The sequence below is a fragment of the Nannospalax galili genome, unplaced genomic scaffold (genome assembly GCF_000622305.1).
Source record: "Nannospalax galili isolate Female #2095 unplaced genomic scaffold, S.galili_v1.0 scaffold933, whole genome shotgun sequence".
In the NCBI taxonomy this organism is placed as follows: Eukaryota; Metazoa; Chordata; class Mammalia; order Rodentia; family Spalacidae; genus Nannospalax; species Nannospalax galili.
The window spans coordinates 1,247,026-1,259,939 of NW_008333281.1; the positions used below are offsets into that span (position 1 = coordinate 1,247,026).

Genomic DNA, 12,914 nt, shown 5'->3' on the forward strand with positions numbered 1-12,914 from the left:
AGACCCTGTCTCAAAAAATAAATAAAAAGGGACCGGAGGGATGGCTTATCAGTTAAGAGCACTGCTGATCTTGCAGAGGACCCGGGTTCAGCTCCCAGCACCCACACATGGCTAACAACCACCTGAATTCAACTCCAGTTCCAGGGAATCTGATGTGCTCTTCCCGCACTGCACATCATGGATGCACTTACATACATGCAGTCAATAGAGTCATGCACATAAAAATTTTGTTAAATAAGTGAAATATTTTTAAATAAATAAAAACAAAATTTTTCTGAAACATCACGTGATCTGGGGCTGGTGAGATGGCTCAGCAGGGAAAGGCTAACGGCCAGAGCTCCATTCCCAGAACCATGGTGGAAAGAGAGCTGACTCCTACAAGTTGTACCCTGACCTACACACGTGCTGTGACACATGTGCACGCACATGCATACATGCGTACACGCACATAATAAATGCAATTTTGAAAAGTAGATAAGCGGTCTAATCGTATCGACTTCTGCCTGGATACAACCAAGCCCGGGGAGTGGGGGGGGGGGGAAATTCCCCAAAGCGTTATTCGACTTCTCGGATCTACAGAAAAGCACACGGAGACCGGCAACAATGTCAGGATGCGGTGTCAACAAGCCCCGGGACTGAAGCCAGCCCGACAAGCACTCCCACTCTGCGCGGCGCCTCTCATCTGGGGGTGCTGCGGAGCGGGTTCTGCACCCCGGCCTCGGGCCTGCGCGGCCTCCCCGCCGCCCGGGCGGATCTGGGCGAAAGGTGTCACTCGGGACAAGACCGCGTGCGGCCGACGCACCGGCTTCGAGTTTTCGGAGCACAGCACCCCGGGGACAGAGGGCGCGGTAGCCCGGCTCCCTCGGCGGCCTCGGGGTCCCCGCAACGCAGGCCGCTCGGAAGGAGCGTCGCCCGGGGTCGGCGGCGGCCGGCGGGACACGCGGAGGCCTCGCCTGCGGCCTCGGGCGCTCTCGGGCGGCCTCGGGGCAGCTCAGGCACTCTCGGGGAGCTCTCGGGCGGCCTCGGGGAGGTTCGGGAGGCCTCGGCCGGCGCGGGCCTAGGCCGGCAGCGTGTCGGCGCCTCCCCCACCGCCCGCCCGCCGCGCACCGCTCGCCCGCCGCCCCGAGGCCGCTCGAAGCCGGGACCTCCAGCCAGAGACGCGTTCGGCCGTACCTGCGGGTTGTGGAGGGCCATGGCGGCCCGTTTCCAGGAGGCTCGGCGCTTCTCCGGCTCCTCACGCCGCGTCCCCCGCCGCCGCCATCTTCTCGCCGCACAGACACACTCGCATCGGCCGCCGCGCCTGCGCACTGGTCGCGCCGCGGGCGGGGAGGCGGTGTTCTGCGCCTGCGCGCGACAGGTGGGCGTGCGTCTGGGCCACGGACCCTCCCGGGGGCTGCGCTCGTCTGCGGATGCCGCCGCCTGGCCGCGGGTTGGCCCTGGAGCCCGAGGGACGGATCTGCGGGGCTGCAGACAGCCATGCCGTGCGGGGCTGAAGCCCACGCCGCTGCCGGCTCCGCACCTCCCGGGGACCCGAGGCGGGATTCCGCGCTTCCGAGCCGTTCAGCCGCCGCCTCCCGGGTCTCCCCAGCGTTATGGAGCTGGCTCTTCTGGCCTTGCGTTCATTTACACCCTTCATTCCTCCACCAGTTTTGCCTGGCATTGGAAAATGATTTTTAATGTAAAGCATGCAAACGCAGGTTGGGCCCGGAGAGCTGGCTCAGGGTTAATCTTTTTTTTTTTAAGAATTTCTTTAAAATATTTTTTTATTCTTACTTGATGTGTATGTTTTGCCTGCATGGAAGTGCACTGGCGTCATACAGTACCCTCAGAGAGCAGAAGAAGAAGGCACCAGATCCCCTGGAACTGGAGTTATGGATGGTTGTTAGCCACCATCTATCTGGGTGCTGGGATTTGAACCCAGGTCCTCTGAGAGAACAGCATGTGTTCTTAACTGCTGAGCCATCTCTCCAGTTCCACAGACCTTTTTCTTTTAGAGCAATCCTCTCCTGGACCTAATGTGTTTTTTGGTATGTCGTTTCTCCCATCCAAATAGGAACCAGGCCCAACCCTGCTTAGCTTCCAGGATCAGGCACACCCAGGATGGTTGGGGCCTCGACTATGGCGTCTCCTTTGTGAAGAGCCAGGCCTGCTGTTTTTATGGACTGGGAATCGGTCTCACTGTGAATCTGCCTTGCTTAACCTAGGGCCTGACAGTAACAGTCTCTCTGTACAGATTTGTTAGACTAGTAAAATCAACCATGAAAAGTATAAAAACTTGTCACAGTAGCTAGTGTTTACAGAGAGCTGCTTTGCTAGTGTGCAAGCACACGTAATTAATCCTCACAGAACTCTCAGTGGGCTGAGCTGGAGGTATAGTTCAGTAAGAGTGCTGTCCTCAAATGCATTAGGCCCTTGGATTCCATCCCCAGCACTAAACACGTTATAACACATTATATTTGTGGACGTAGTGGCATTTGCCTGCAAACCCAGCACTCAAGAAGCAGAAGGAGGAGCATCAGGGCTAGCCTGAGCTAGACATAAGCCCAGGCCAGCCTAAGCCAAAGGTAAGATCCTGTTGGCCTGTGAATGTTGTTCCCTTGGCAAAGTACTTGCCTGGCATGAGGCCTTGGGCTCCATATACAAACAAACAAACTGGGTTTGTTGGCACAGGCTTTAATCCCAAAAGTGGGATGAAGATAAAAGCCAGTGTTATCCCTGGCAACAAAGCAAACTTGAGGCCAAGCTACATGAGACCCTGTCTCAAGAAATGGAGGGAGGGAGGGAGGGAGGGGAGAAAACTCTGTCCCCCCAAAATAAATAGGGCCAACGAGATGACTCTGAGTAGAAAGGCACTTGCTGACAAGCCTGACCCACATGGTGGAAGGAGAGTTTTACATTTTTATTTATTTTTAATTTACATGTATGCAATTAAAGAAACGAAAAAATGACTTCGTTTAAGAGGGCTGGCTGCTTCTGCAGAAAACCAAAGTTTAGTTCCCAGCACCCATATAGTGGCTAACAACAATCTGTAACTCCAGATGGGGGGGAGGGTATCCAATGCCCTCTTCTGGCCTCCCCGGGCATTGCTAGTACATGCTACACATACATACATGTAGGCAAAACACTCATAACATTTTTTAATTTTTTGAGACAGGGTCTCCCTGTAGCCCCCAGCTGGCCTGGAATTTGCTATGTAGACCAGGCTGGCCTTGAACTCACAGAGATCCACCTGCTTCTGCCTCCCGAGTGCTGGGATTAAAGGCATATGCCACCATCCCCTGATCAATTTTTTTTCAAAGAAAGAGAAGGTCGAGCATGGTGGTGCACACCTTTAATCCCAGCACTCGGGAGGCAGAGTCAGGGTGGATCTCTATGAGTTCAAGGCCATCCTGGTCTACATAGCAAGTTCCAGGCCAGCTGGGGCAAGAGAGAGAGAGAGAGAGAGAGAGAGAGAGAGAGAAGAGAGAGAAGAGAGAGAGAGAGAGAGAAGAGAATGGGCTCTTTGGCAGCACCTCTGTTGCTAGAAGATACATTCTGAAGAATTTCAGGGTGACAGTGGTAACATCAGCCATGGGCTCTTTGGCAGCACCTCTGTTGCTAGAAGATACATTCTGAAGAATTTCAGGGTGACAGTGGTAACATCAGCCAGAGAATGGGCTCTTTGGCAGCACCTCTGTCGCTAGAAGATACATTCTGAAGAATTTCAGGGTGACAGTGGTAACATCAGCCAATTTTATAACAATGACACAAAAAGAAAATATCTATTCACACAAAACCACAGGGTACAAATGTAGCAAAATGTTAACTGTTGCAGATCTAAGAGGTACTCTATTTCAACTTTTCCCTCTGTTTGAAACATTTTACAACAAAGATAGAAAAGCCACATTGTTTCTATGGCTGTGGTATTGTCACTGCACTGTATCCTTGTGTCTATGCCTGATGACCAGGACGGAAAGTTAGAGCTCCACCTAGAGACTTGGAGACACATGAAAACCTTGATGATTCCCACAAGTGTCTGCTTTGTATCAACTTTGCCTGAACAACAACAACAAAAATGATACAACACATGAGACCCAAACTTAGTTTCCAGAGATGTTAACACAAGACTTCAAAACAAAGAAATAGGGGCTGGAGAGAGAGCTCGGTGGTTAAGCACACTTGCTTCATCCGGGCATGGTGCCCAGCACTTTGGAGGCAGAGGCAGGTGGGTCTCTGTGAGTTCAAGGCCAGCCAGTGCTACACAGTGAGACCCTGTCTCAAAAACAAACTTGTTGCTGCTGCAGAGGACCCAAGTTTTGCTACCAGCTCCCACGTCAGGGGGCTCAGATTTGCCTTTGCTAACTCCAGCTGCGGATCCGACCTCTTTCTGTGGGCAATTGCATTCCCATGCACATACCCCCACACAGACGTGTAATTAAAAATAAAATAAATCTCCAGATGTGGTGGTCCATGACTTTAATCCCAGCACTGGGAGGCAGAGGCAGAGACAGGCAGATCTCTTTAAGTTCCAGGCCAGCCTTGCCTACAAAGCAAGTTCTAGGTTAGCCAGGGCTACATAGTGAGACCCTGTCTCAAAAAAATAAATAGGGGCTACAGAGATGGCTGAGTGGTTAAGGATTCTGCTCTTGCAGAAAACCTGATTTCGATTCCCAGAACCCATGTTAAGTGGGCAGGAGCTCCATCACCTTCTGGCCTCTGATGGCACTGGCATGCACATGGTGCACATAAGCTCATGCAATCATACACACATACACATAAATTAAAAAAAAAATCTTTAGACGGGCTTGGTGGCGCACACCTTTAATCCCAGCACTTGGGAGGCAGAGGCAGGTGGATCTCTGTGAGTTCAAGGCCAGTCTGGTCTACATAGTGAGTTCCAGGACAGCTAGGGCTGCAGGGAGACCCTGTCTCAAAAAGACCGAAAAAAACAAAAATCTTTGAAAAAAAAGTAGGCAAACTTTAAGAGACTGTGCCCAGCCCTGTCACAGAGACCTGAGGAGTTTCCTCTTGGAGATCCCACTCAGGTAAAGACTCCAAAAGGCTAAAAGAATTTCAATATGAGGCAGCAGGGCAAAGGTGGCAGGTTTATTAGGCAGAGAGAAGAGACAGGTCACAACAGATCCCAGGGGGTCCGGCCTCATTCCCTTCCCAGAGCCCCTCAAGTCTCTTTCTCTGGTATCTCACTAGGAGCCCACCCTAGACCCACAGTGCTTAGTGGCTCCGAGCCGAATTTGGGGGCAGGAGAAGCACCTGGAATTTAAAACCCTGCCTCATGGCTGTGTGAACTTGGCCAGATTTCCTGACCTTCCTGGGACTCTTTCCTATCAGATGTAGTGGACGGGGCAAGGTGGTTCACCCCATCCAAAGACTCAAAGTTGGCATGTCCTAGTCCCTGCATGGGTGGATCTGTGACTTAGCAGAACTTTACAGATTGGATTACAGTAAGGACCTCTAGATGGAGATGTGGCATGGGTCATCCTGGTGGGTCCCATGGTGTCACAAGTGTTCTTATAAGGGAAAGTGGGAGGAGACAAGAGGCAGAAGATAAGGATGTGGAAACGGAGGGAGGCATAGAGAACAGGGAAGAGGGAAGAGAGATGTGGCATGGGTCATCCTGGTGGGTCCCATGGTGTCACAAGTGTTCTTATAAGGGAAAGTGGGAGGAGACAAGAGGCAGAAGATAAGGATGTGGAAACGGAGGGAGGCACAGAGAACAGGGAAGAGGGAAGATGGGATGGTAGCCAAGTTCTGTGTCATCCTGGATTTCATCGGCGGGACTGCATGACTCAAGCCTGGTGACACACACCTGTCATCCCGCCACTGGAGGTGGAGGCAGGAGGACCAGAAGTTCAAGGTCATCCTCAGCTACATATTGAGTTAGAGGCCAGCCTGGGCTACATGAGACCCAGTCTCAGAGTGAGGGGAGGGGAGAGAGAAGAAAGGGGAGGCTGGAAGAGGAGGAAATGAAAAGTCCGGAGTGGAGGCAGCAGCTGACTGCTGGGAGCCAGTTAGGGCAGGAGCAGAGAAGCAGAGTCTCACCTGGAGCATGTGGAAATGTGGCACCTCGTTCTGTTCATCCCTAGCCCCCCACAGCCCTGAGAGAACCCAAGACTTTCTGGAGGAAGTCAGTTTGCGCTGGGTTCCCCTGAGCAGGTACTCACCAGAGGGCACTGGGGACCCATGTTTCCATCTACGAACGTGCCCTGTCAGTTAGAGTTAATTCTCAGCCCAAGGAGACAGAACATTTTTTCCAGGCCTGTCCTACCTAGAGAAACCTTTTCTGGAACTCTGATCACAGACAGGAGTACCACAATGGTGTGATCTTGGAGTTTCTAATCTCTCTGAGCCTCAGTTTTCCCATCTATAGAATGGGGGCAATAATGCTTCCCAGGACTGAAGTAAAAATAAGTAACAAGCTAACATACATAAACTGCTCAGACTGGTATACAACAGGAGGATAAGTGCTGGAAAGTACCATCAGTGTTCCAAGTCCTTAGGCAGGAAGGTGACATTTTTCCCAGAAAGACCTCCATGCATTTGATATTTATTGTCAAAGATAAAATTGAAGCTTTAAAAAAAATCAGGGGCTGGAAAGGTGGCTCAGCGGTTAAGAACACTGACTGTTCTTGCAGAAGGCCTGGGTTCGAATCCCAGCACCCACATGGCAGCTAACAACTGTCCATAGCTCTAGTTCCAGGAGATCCGACAGCCTCTTCTGTCCTCCGCAGGCATTGCACGACGCGGGTGTACTTACATACATATACATGCAGGCAATACATGCATATACATAAAATAATAAATAAAATATTTTTTTTAAAAATCAAAGTATGAGCCAGGTGTGGTGATGCACGCCTTTAATCCCAGCACTTGGGAGGCAGAGGCAGGTGGATCTCTGTGAGTTCAAGGCCAGCCTGGTCTATATAGCGAGTTCCAGGTCAGCTGGGGCTACAGGGAGACCCTGTCTCAAAAAGACCAAAAAAAAAAAAAAATTATGGGAAATGGTATCTACCATGTGAGTTTCCCAGCTCACTTTGTGATGGGACTGATGATAATTTTACCAGATGCGACAAAAATAAACAAATAATGACTGGAAGTTTTGACCATTTGGGGTATCTCAATAACCAATGAGTCAGTGTGCTGTAACTGAGGAACTTGGGATGTTATAGAATCACACATACTGGCTGGCAAGAAATATTGGAGGGTAAAGGTGCTTGCCACCAAACCTGACAACCAGAGTTTGATGCTTGGGACCCACATGGGAAGGAGAGAATCAACTCCCACAAGCAGGCATACCCACACACTGAATAAAGGATTTTTTTAATCATACATGTGCTGAGTGAGGTGGGGCAAACCTATGATCCCATTTACTGAGGAGGCAGGAGAATTCCTTGAGCCCAGAGCCCAGGAGTGAGAGGTGAGAGGCCAGAAGAGGGTGTTGGATCCCCTGGAACTGGAATTATGGGCAGTTGAGAGCTGCCATGTGGGTACTGGGAATTGAACCTGGGTCCTCTGCAAGAGCAGCCAGTACTCTTAACCCCTGCGCCATCACTCCAGCCCTACATCCTGTTTCTTTAAGAAGGAAAGTAAAAGAACTCAAAAGATCCATTCAAAGTGTAAGAAGGTGAATGAATTTTGTTTGTTCGTTTTGAGACAGGGTCTCACTATGCAGCCCTGGCTGGGCTGGAAGCCGCTTTGTAGACCAGGCTGGCCTCCGACGCTGCCTACCTCTCAAAAGCTGAGATTAAAGGCATGTGCCACCACACTTGGCTGGTTCGTTTCCTAAGACAGGGTCTCCCATAGTCCAGTATTGTCTAGAATTCACTGCGTAGCCCTGCCCAGCCCTGAGGTTTCTGCTTCTACTGAACCATCTCACCAGCCGGTTTTCTTGTTTTGTTTTCTGGAGACAGAGTCTCACGATACAGGCCCAGCCAGCACCATCCCAGGCTAGCCTCACAGTGATCTGCCTGCCTCTGCTTCCTGAGTTTCTGGGATTAAAGGTGTGTGCCACCGCACCCAGCTATTTTTAAATACTTTTAATTTCTAATTGTGTGTGTGTGTGTGTGTGTGTGTGTGTGTGTGTGTGTGTGCACAGTGATGTGTCTGTGCATGTTTGTGTGTATGTGGAATCCCTAGGTCAATGTTGGGTGTCTTTCTTCCATGGCTCCTCATCTTTTTCTATTTACTTATGTATCTGTTTGTTTATAGTTTTTATTAAATTCATTTTTATTGTATATGTGTGTGAACTTACATGTGGAAATCAGAGAACAACTTTCAGCAGTTAGGTCTCTCTTTCCTCCATGTGGGTTCCAGGTATCAAACCCAGGCGATCAGATTTGGCAGCAAGTGCCTTTACCTGCTGAGCCATCTCATGGACCCTGTTTATTTACTTCAAAAAAATGGAACATATCACAAATTTTCCTGTCATTCTCATGCAGGGGACATGATCTCTGAATAGTTTCAATTTTAAATATGTGCTGCAAAATCAAGCACTTTTTTTACACACATATATATATATATATATTTGTGTGTGTGTGTGTGTGTGTGTGTGTGTGTGTGTGTGTGTGTTGTTCTTGTATGGAAGTCAGAGTGATAGAGTATCAATAAGCCCCATAAATTAACTGGTTCATGTTAAGGTTCAGATAGCCCCACCCCCTCACCAACAACGCCTCATGGAGGACCTCACAAGCCCCAGAGAAAAGGGAACCGAGCTGATAAACACCCTGGTCTTTGAAGTCAAGAGAAGCAGACTTTTCTCCACTGTTGGCCAACACAGCAGGCTTCCCCTTTGATCTCTAAAGAGGACAGGTTTTAACAGTCCCGCTCTCCTGCTCCCCCCACCCCACCCAACTTTAAAGAAAATATATCTTCCCCCCTCCTGCATCCTCCCAGAAGCCCCCCCCGCCTTAAAAGACCCCAGCACATGACATGGGGCAGACATTTTCCTTGCCCAGAAGGGAATCTGTCCCATGTGTTCCTTTGCTAATAAACTCTATTCCGATGGAGTTTTATCTGTGTCCTGGTGCTTTCTCTGGATCAACCGGATTCATCCATAGGCTACTTTTTCAGTCCAGTCTATAAAAAAATGTGTAGTCTATCTATTGGAGGACCTACTTTTCCAGTCTCACTGGTCAATCACCTGGTGATAGAACCACTCCCAGGAAGGCAGGGTCACCTTAAGTTATGCTGAATAGAAGGGCTGAATACCTAGTGTGTTAATAAGGTAATGAATATTTCTGCCTGGAACTGGCTCAGGTCCTGGCAGAACTTCTAGACCAGCCACAGCTGTAGAACTCTGAGACCCTCTTCATTCACCCACTACCCCCAATCCCTCCAGACCCCCACTAATTGCTCTTTAAGCTTCTGTAAAATGCTTGGCTGCTGCTTTAGACATACCTAAACATGCTGTGGCATGCTCTGACTCCCACCTGCTATTCCCCCCCCTTCCAGGAAACTATAGATTAACCAAGCCCGAGCATAAAAACTGCCCTAGAAGGTAAAAACGGAGACTTCTGGCCCCACAGGTAACAGTCAGCACATTCCACAGCCCTGAGAATAGCACCTACCAATAAGAAACTTCCAGGGCTGCATCTTATACATCCAATCGGTTTAAAATTATGTTGGCATGTGCAGGCTCCTTGAACCAACCAAAATGTATCTTCGGTATCCCCCTCCTCTCTGTCTAAAACCTATAAAAGGCTCCACTCTCCCTAACTCTGGGCTCTCAGCACAGATCCGTTGAGTTGGTGAGGTATGAGAGCCCGAGCTTAAGCCTGAATAAACCATAAAACTTGCTTTTGCATTTTGGTGTGTTGGGTCCTCAATGGTCTTTTTGGGGTCCAGTGGATGAGGTACAACAAGAACACATGTACGTGAATACGTACATATACCCCCCCCCACACACACACAGAAGACATGGACAGAAGGAAGAGAGAATGAGGGGCTCCTGGTGAGAAATTAGATTGGGGAGCAGCAAGGAAATCAGGGTCAAAAGATAGGAATTAGACTGAATAACTTGCTTCCCATACCAGACAGGAGCATGGAGGGTACAAACCAAGACAGTGCACAGGGAAAATGGAGCACCCTTGTCTCCTTGCTGTGGGTGAGACTTTTCAAAACACATAAGAGCCTCAAGGACATTGACAAACCCAATGGAAACGGGATTTGGATTAAACATGTGTGCCTAGTATCAGGACCTGCAGGGGATGGAGCTAAGGGGGTGGTGAGAGTGGAGGGGTCAGGAGAACTGCAGTGTTGTTATAAAATAGTGTCTGTGCATGCGTGCGTGTGATGTTTATATGAATGTGGGTAGGCCCTTGACAGGCCCTGGAAGGGGAAATGAGGGGGCTGGAAAACAACCTTTGGCTGAGATGATTCTAGAAACTAGATCGTATCTAGTTAGGAAGGAGCAGCAGGCAGCAGTGCTGGTGGCTGTTTGAAATTCACTCTTTTAGCTATTAAATTGACAGCTTTTTCAGAGAGTTTCCTTTTTGCCTCAAAGATGGCTCATTGGGAAGCGATCTACATGCCTGTTCTGGATCAGGGTGAAGTATATCTTTGACTCTCTCAGAGGCCTGCCAGCTGTTGTCAGGAGAGCTGGGTAGGACTGGAAGGGAATGACCAGATCAGATTAGGTAAGGGGCTCTCATCCCCTGATTGAGGGGCTCTGAATGGCTTGGTTAGGAGACATCAAAACCCAACTTTTTCCTCAGATGAGTTAGATATCTACTGGTTGACTGCTCTCCTCCTATCAGGGAGTATCTTGAAAGGCAAGGGATGTTTTGGATGTGGGGGATTAGAGAATGAAAGGGGATTGACTGCCAGGTAGCCTATCTGGTTATTATTGTGATGCAGAGCTCGGTGTAGTGGTGTGAGCCTGTAAACACAGACTTTGAGAACTAGAAACAGGCTACTCAAAGTTACTGTCAGGGGAAAGACTGTAATTTAAAATCAGCATTTGGCTGGTGAATTATTGCAAGGCTGAAAAGAGTCAAACATCTTTCTGCTTCTTGGTGGCTGTTCTGAGACACTGCAGTGCAGGGAGCGTGCTGGGGTTTTGTTTTGTTTTTGACTCAGTTTTGTATGTAGCCCAGGCTGACCTTGAACTTGCAGTCTTCCTGCCTCACCTTCCTGTGTTAAGATTTCAGGTATGTATCACCATACCCAGTTATCAATCTGCTTCATCAGTTCTCCATCTGTCAAATACATCTTCACTTTGTTTTAAGCACACTCCGTATTGACAGGACTCTTCTGAGAGCAGTCCAAGAAGTTGGCCTCTAATCCTGGCCTGTTCCTTTGGGCTTTCATGGGTCCTCCTGTCTTTTTGTGAGTTTTATTTCTGCATGGCTGCTGAGCTGGGGAGGGAAGGGATGGGAAGTCTCACATCATTGGCCGGAGTTGTATCCAGGTCTGGGTGGAAGTTGAGTCAAGGGCCCATGGCCTGGTTTGTCATGCCTGCCAGAAGTCTGTAGGGAGAGAGTTTGTCTGAGAGGTTAAAAAAATCAACCAGCAAAACTCAGTCCAGAACCAAAGGTTGTTTCCCCCTTCTCTCTGTCTCTTCTGGTCTAGTTCCTGTGGGCCAAGTTCTGAGTCCTGTGCAGAGGGTGCTGTGGATATTAAACACAGACTCTTTTGTTCCCCAGTATTAAGGATCAGACTCAGGGCTTCGCACATGCTAGTATCCTATAGTGTTCTACCACTGAGGACTTCTACCATATGACCCTTAGCAGCCACTGGAGGAAGCTACAGGAGGAAGGGAGGGTGTTTCACTGTTGCTTGGGGTCCTGCTGTGTAACTGTGCAGCAGGAAGGCCATGGGCCATTCTGAAGTTTCCAGAATCTTAGCAGCAGTGACTGCGGTTGCCCATGGAGGGGCCTTGAGCCTGAGAAAGGAACTTGATTATCATCATGTGATGAATGTACCTACTGCATCTCCCAAAGCCTTCAGTGCAGAAGATGCTTTGGAGGAAAGTAGATCTTCTTGAGGCCAGGAACCCAGATGTTGCCCCAATCTAGTTCCATTCTGATGCCATAATCCCTGCTCTTTGCATATCTAGTGGAACAATAAACAAGTGGCAATTGTAGTAGAAACACTCTCTTCTTGGGCTTCCTTCCCATGTGTCTGCCAGTAAAAATGCAACTTAGCTACTCTGTAATCACACAGAAGTTACTTTCAGCTACATTATAAACGGATCTTGCTTTTGATGGGTTTCTGAAAGGTTGCATCTAATTTAAATGTTTAAAAAAAAATCATAGAACTGGGGCTGGTGAAATGGCTCAGGGGGTGAAAGTGCTTGCTGCCAAGCCTCGTGACCCAAGTTTGATCCCCAGAGCCTACAGGGTGAAAGGAGAGAATGGACTCACACAAGCTGCCCTCTGACCCTCACATGCAACTCCCCCAATGTAAATAAGTATTTCAATTGGTTTCCCCTCTATTTTCAGAGTTACTCTGGGCTCAGGGAGGGGACCTGAGCCCCATCTCCCCTAGTCACTGTCTTCACCCCCAATTAGAGCCAGTAATACCTTAGCTGATTGCTTATTCTTCTTGGGGCAGTCCTTCACCCAGTGCCCTTCTTCCTTGCAGTACACACACTGGTTTTTCCCTACCTTATTTCGTGGTCTGGATCCCGCCAGTGAGCTTCTTCCATACTGGGGGTTGGTTGCCAATAATATCTCTCTGAGGTCCTTCCTGTGGTGGGCCTGTTTTCTCCCCAGGACCCTGGTCAGGCTTCCTTCCTTTTTTCTTTTCTTTCCTCTCTTTGTTCTGCTGTCTCCCTTCTATTATAAACCTTTTCTCCCACTGCTGTTAAGTCCCTAAGGTTCTTTTCTCCTAGTCTATCTAAAGACTGTAACTTTCTCTTGATGTCAGGGGCTGCCTGGTTAACAAAAGCAAACATCACAGTTTGAGCTGATTCCTCC

The 12,914-nt window shown here is 49.1% G+C and overlaps 1 protein-coding gene and 1 pseudogene across 1 annotated transcript in view; both read right to left on the reverse strand.

Moving 5' to 3' along the window:
* Nucleotides 1-1,636, reverse strand: part of Usp10 (ubiquitin specific peptidase 10) — a 60,417-nt gene extending 58,781 nt beyond the window's left edge. Inside the window, exons 1-2 of the mRNA XM_017796864.2 lie at nucleotides 1,501-1,636; nucleotides 1,174-1,436 (exon numbers count right to left, since the gene is read on the reverse strand). Coding sequence (XP_017652353.2) covers nucleotides 1,174-1,436; nucleotides 1,501-1,636 — 399 coding nt within the window. The remainder of the gene's footprint in view (nucleotides 1-1,173; nucleotides 1,437-1,500) is intronic.
* Nucleotides 1,637-8,390: 6,754 nt separating this feature from the next.
* Nucleotides 8,391-8,490, reverse strand: LOC115069425 (annotated as a pseudogene).
* Nucleotides 8,491-12,914: the final 4,424 nt, after the last annotated feature.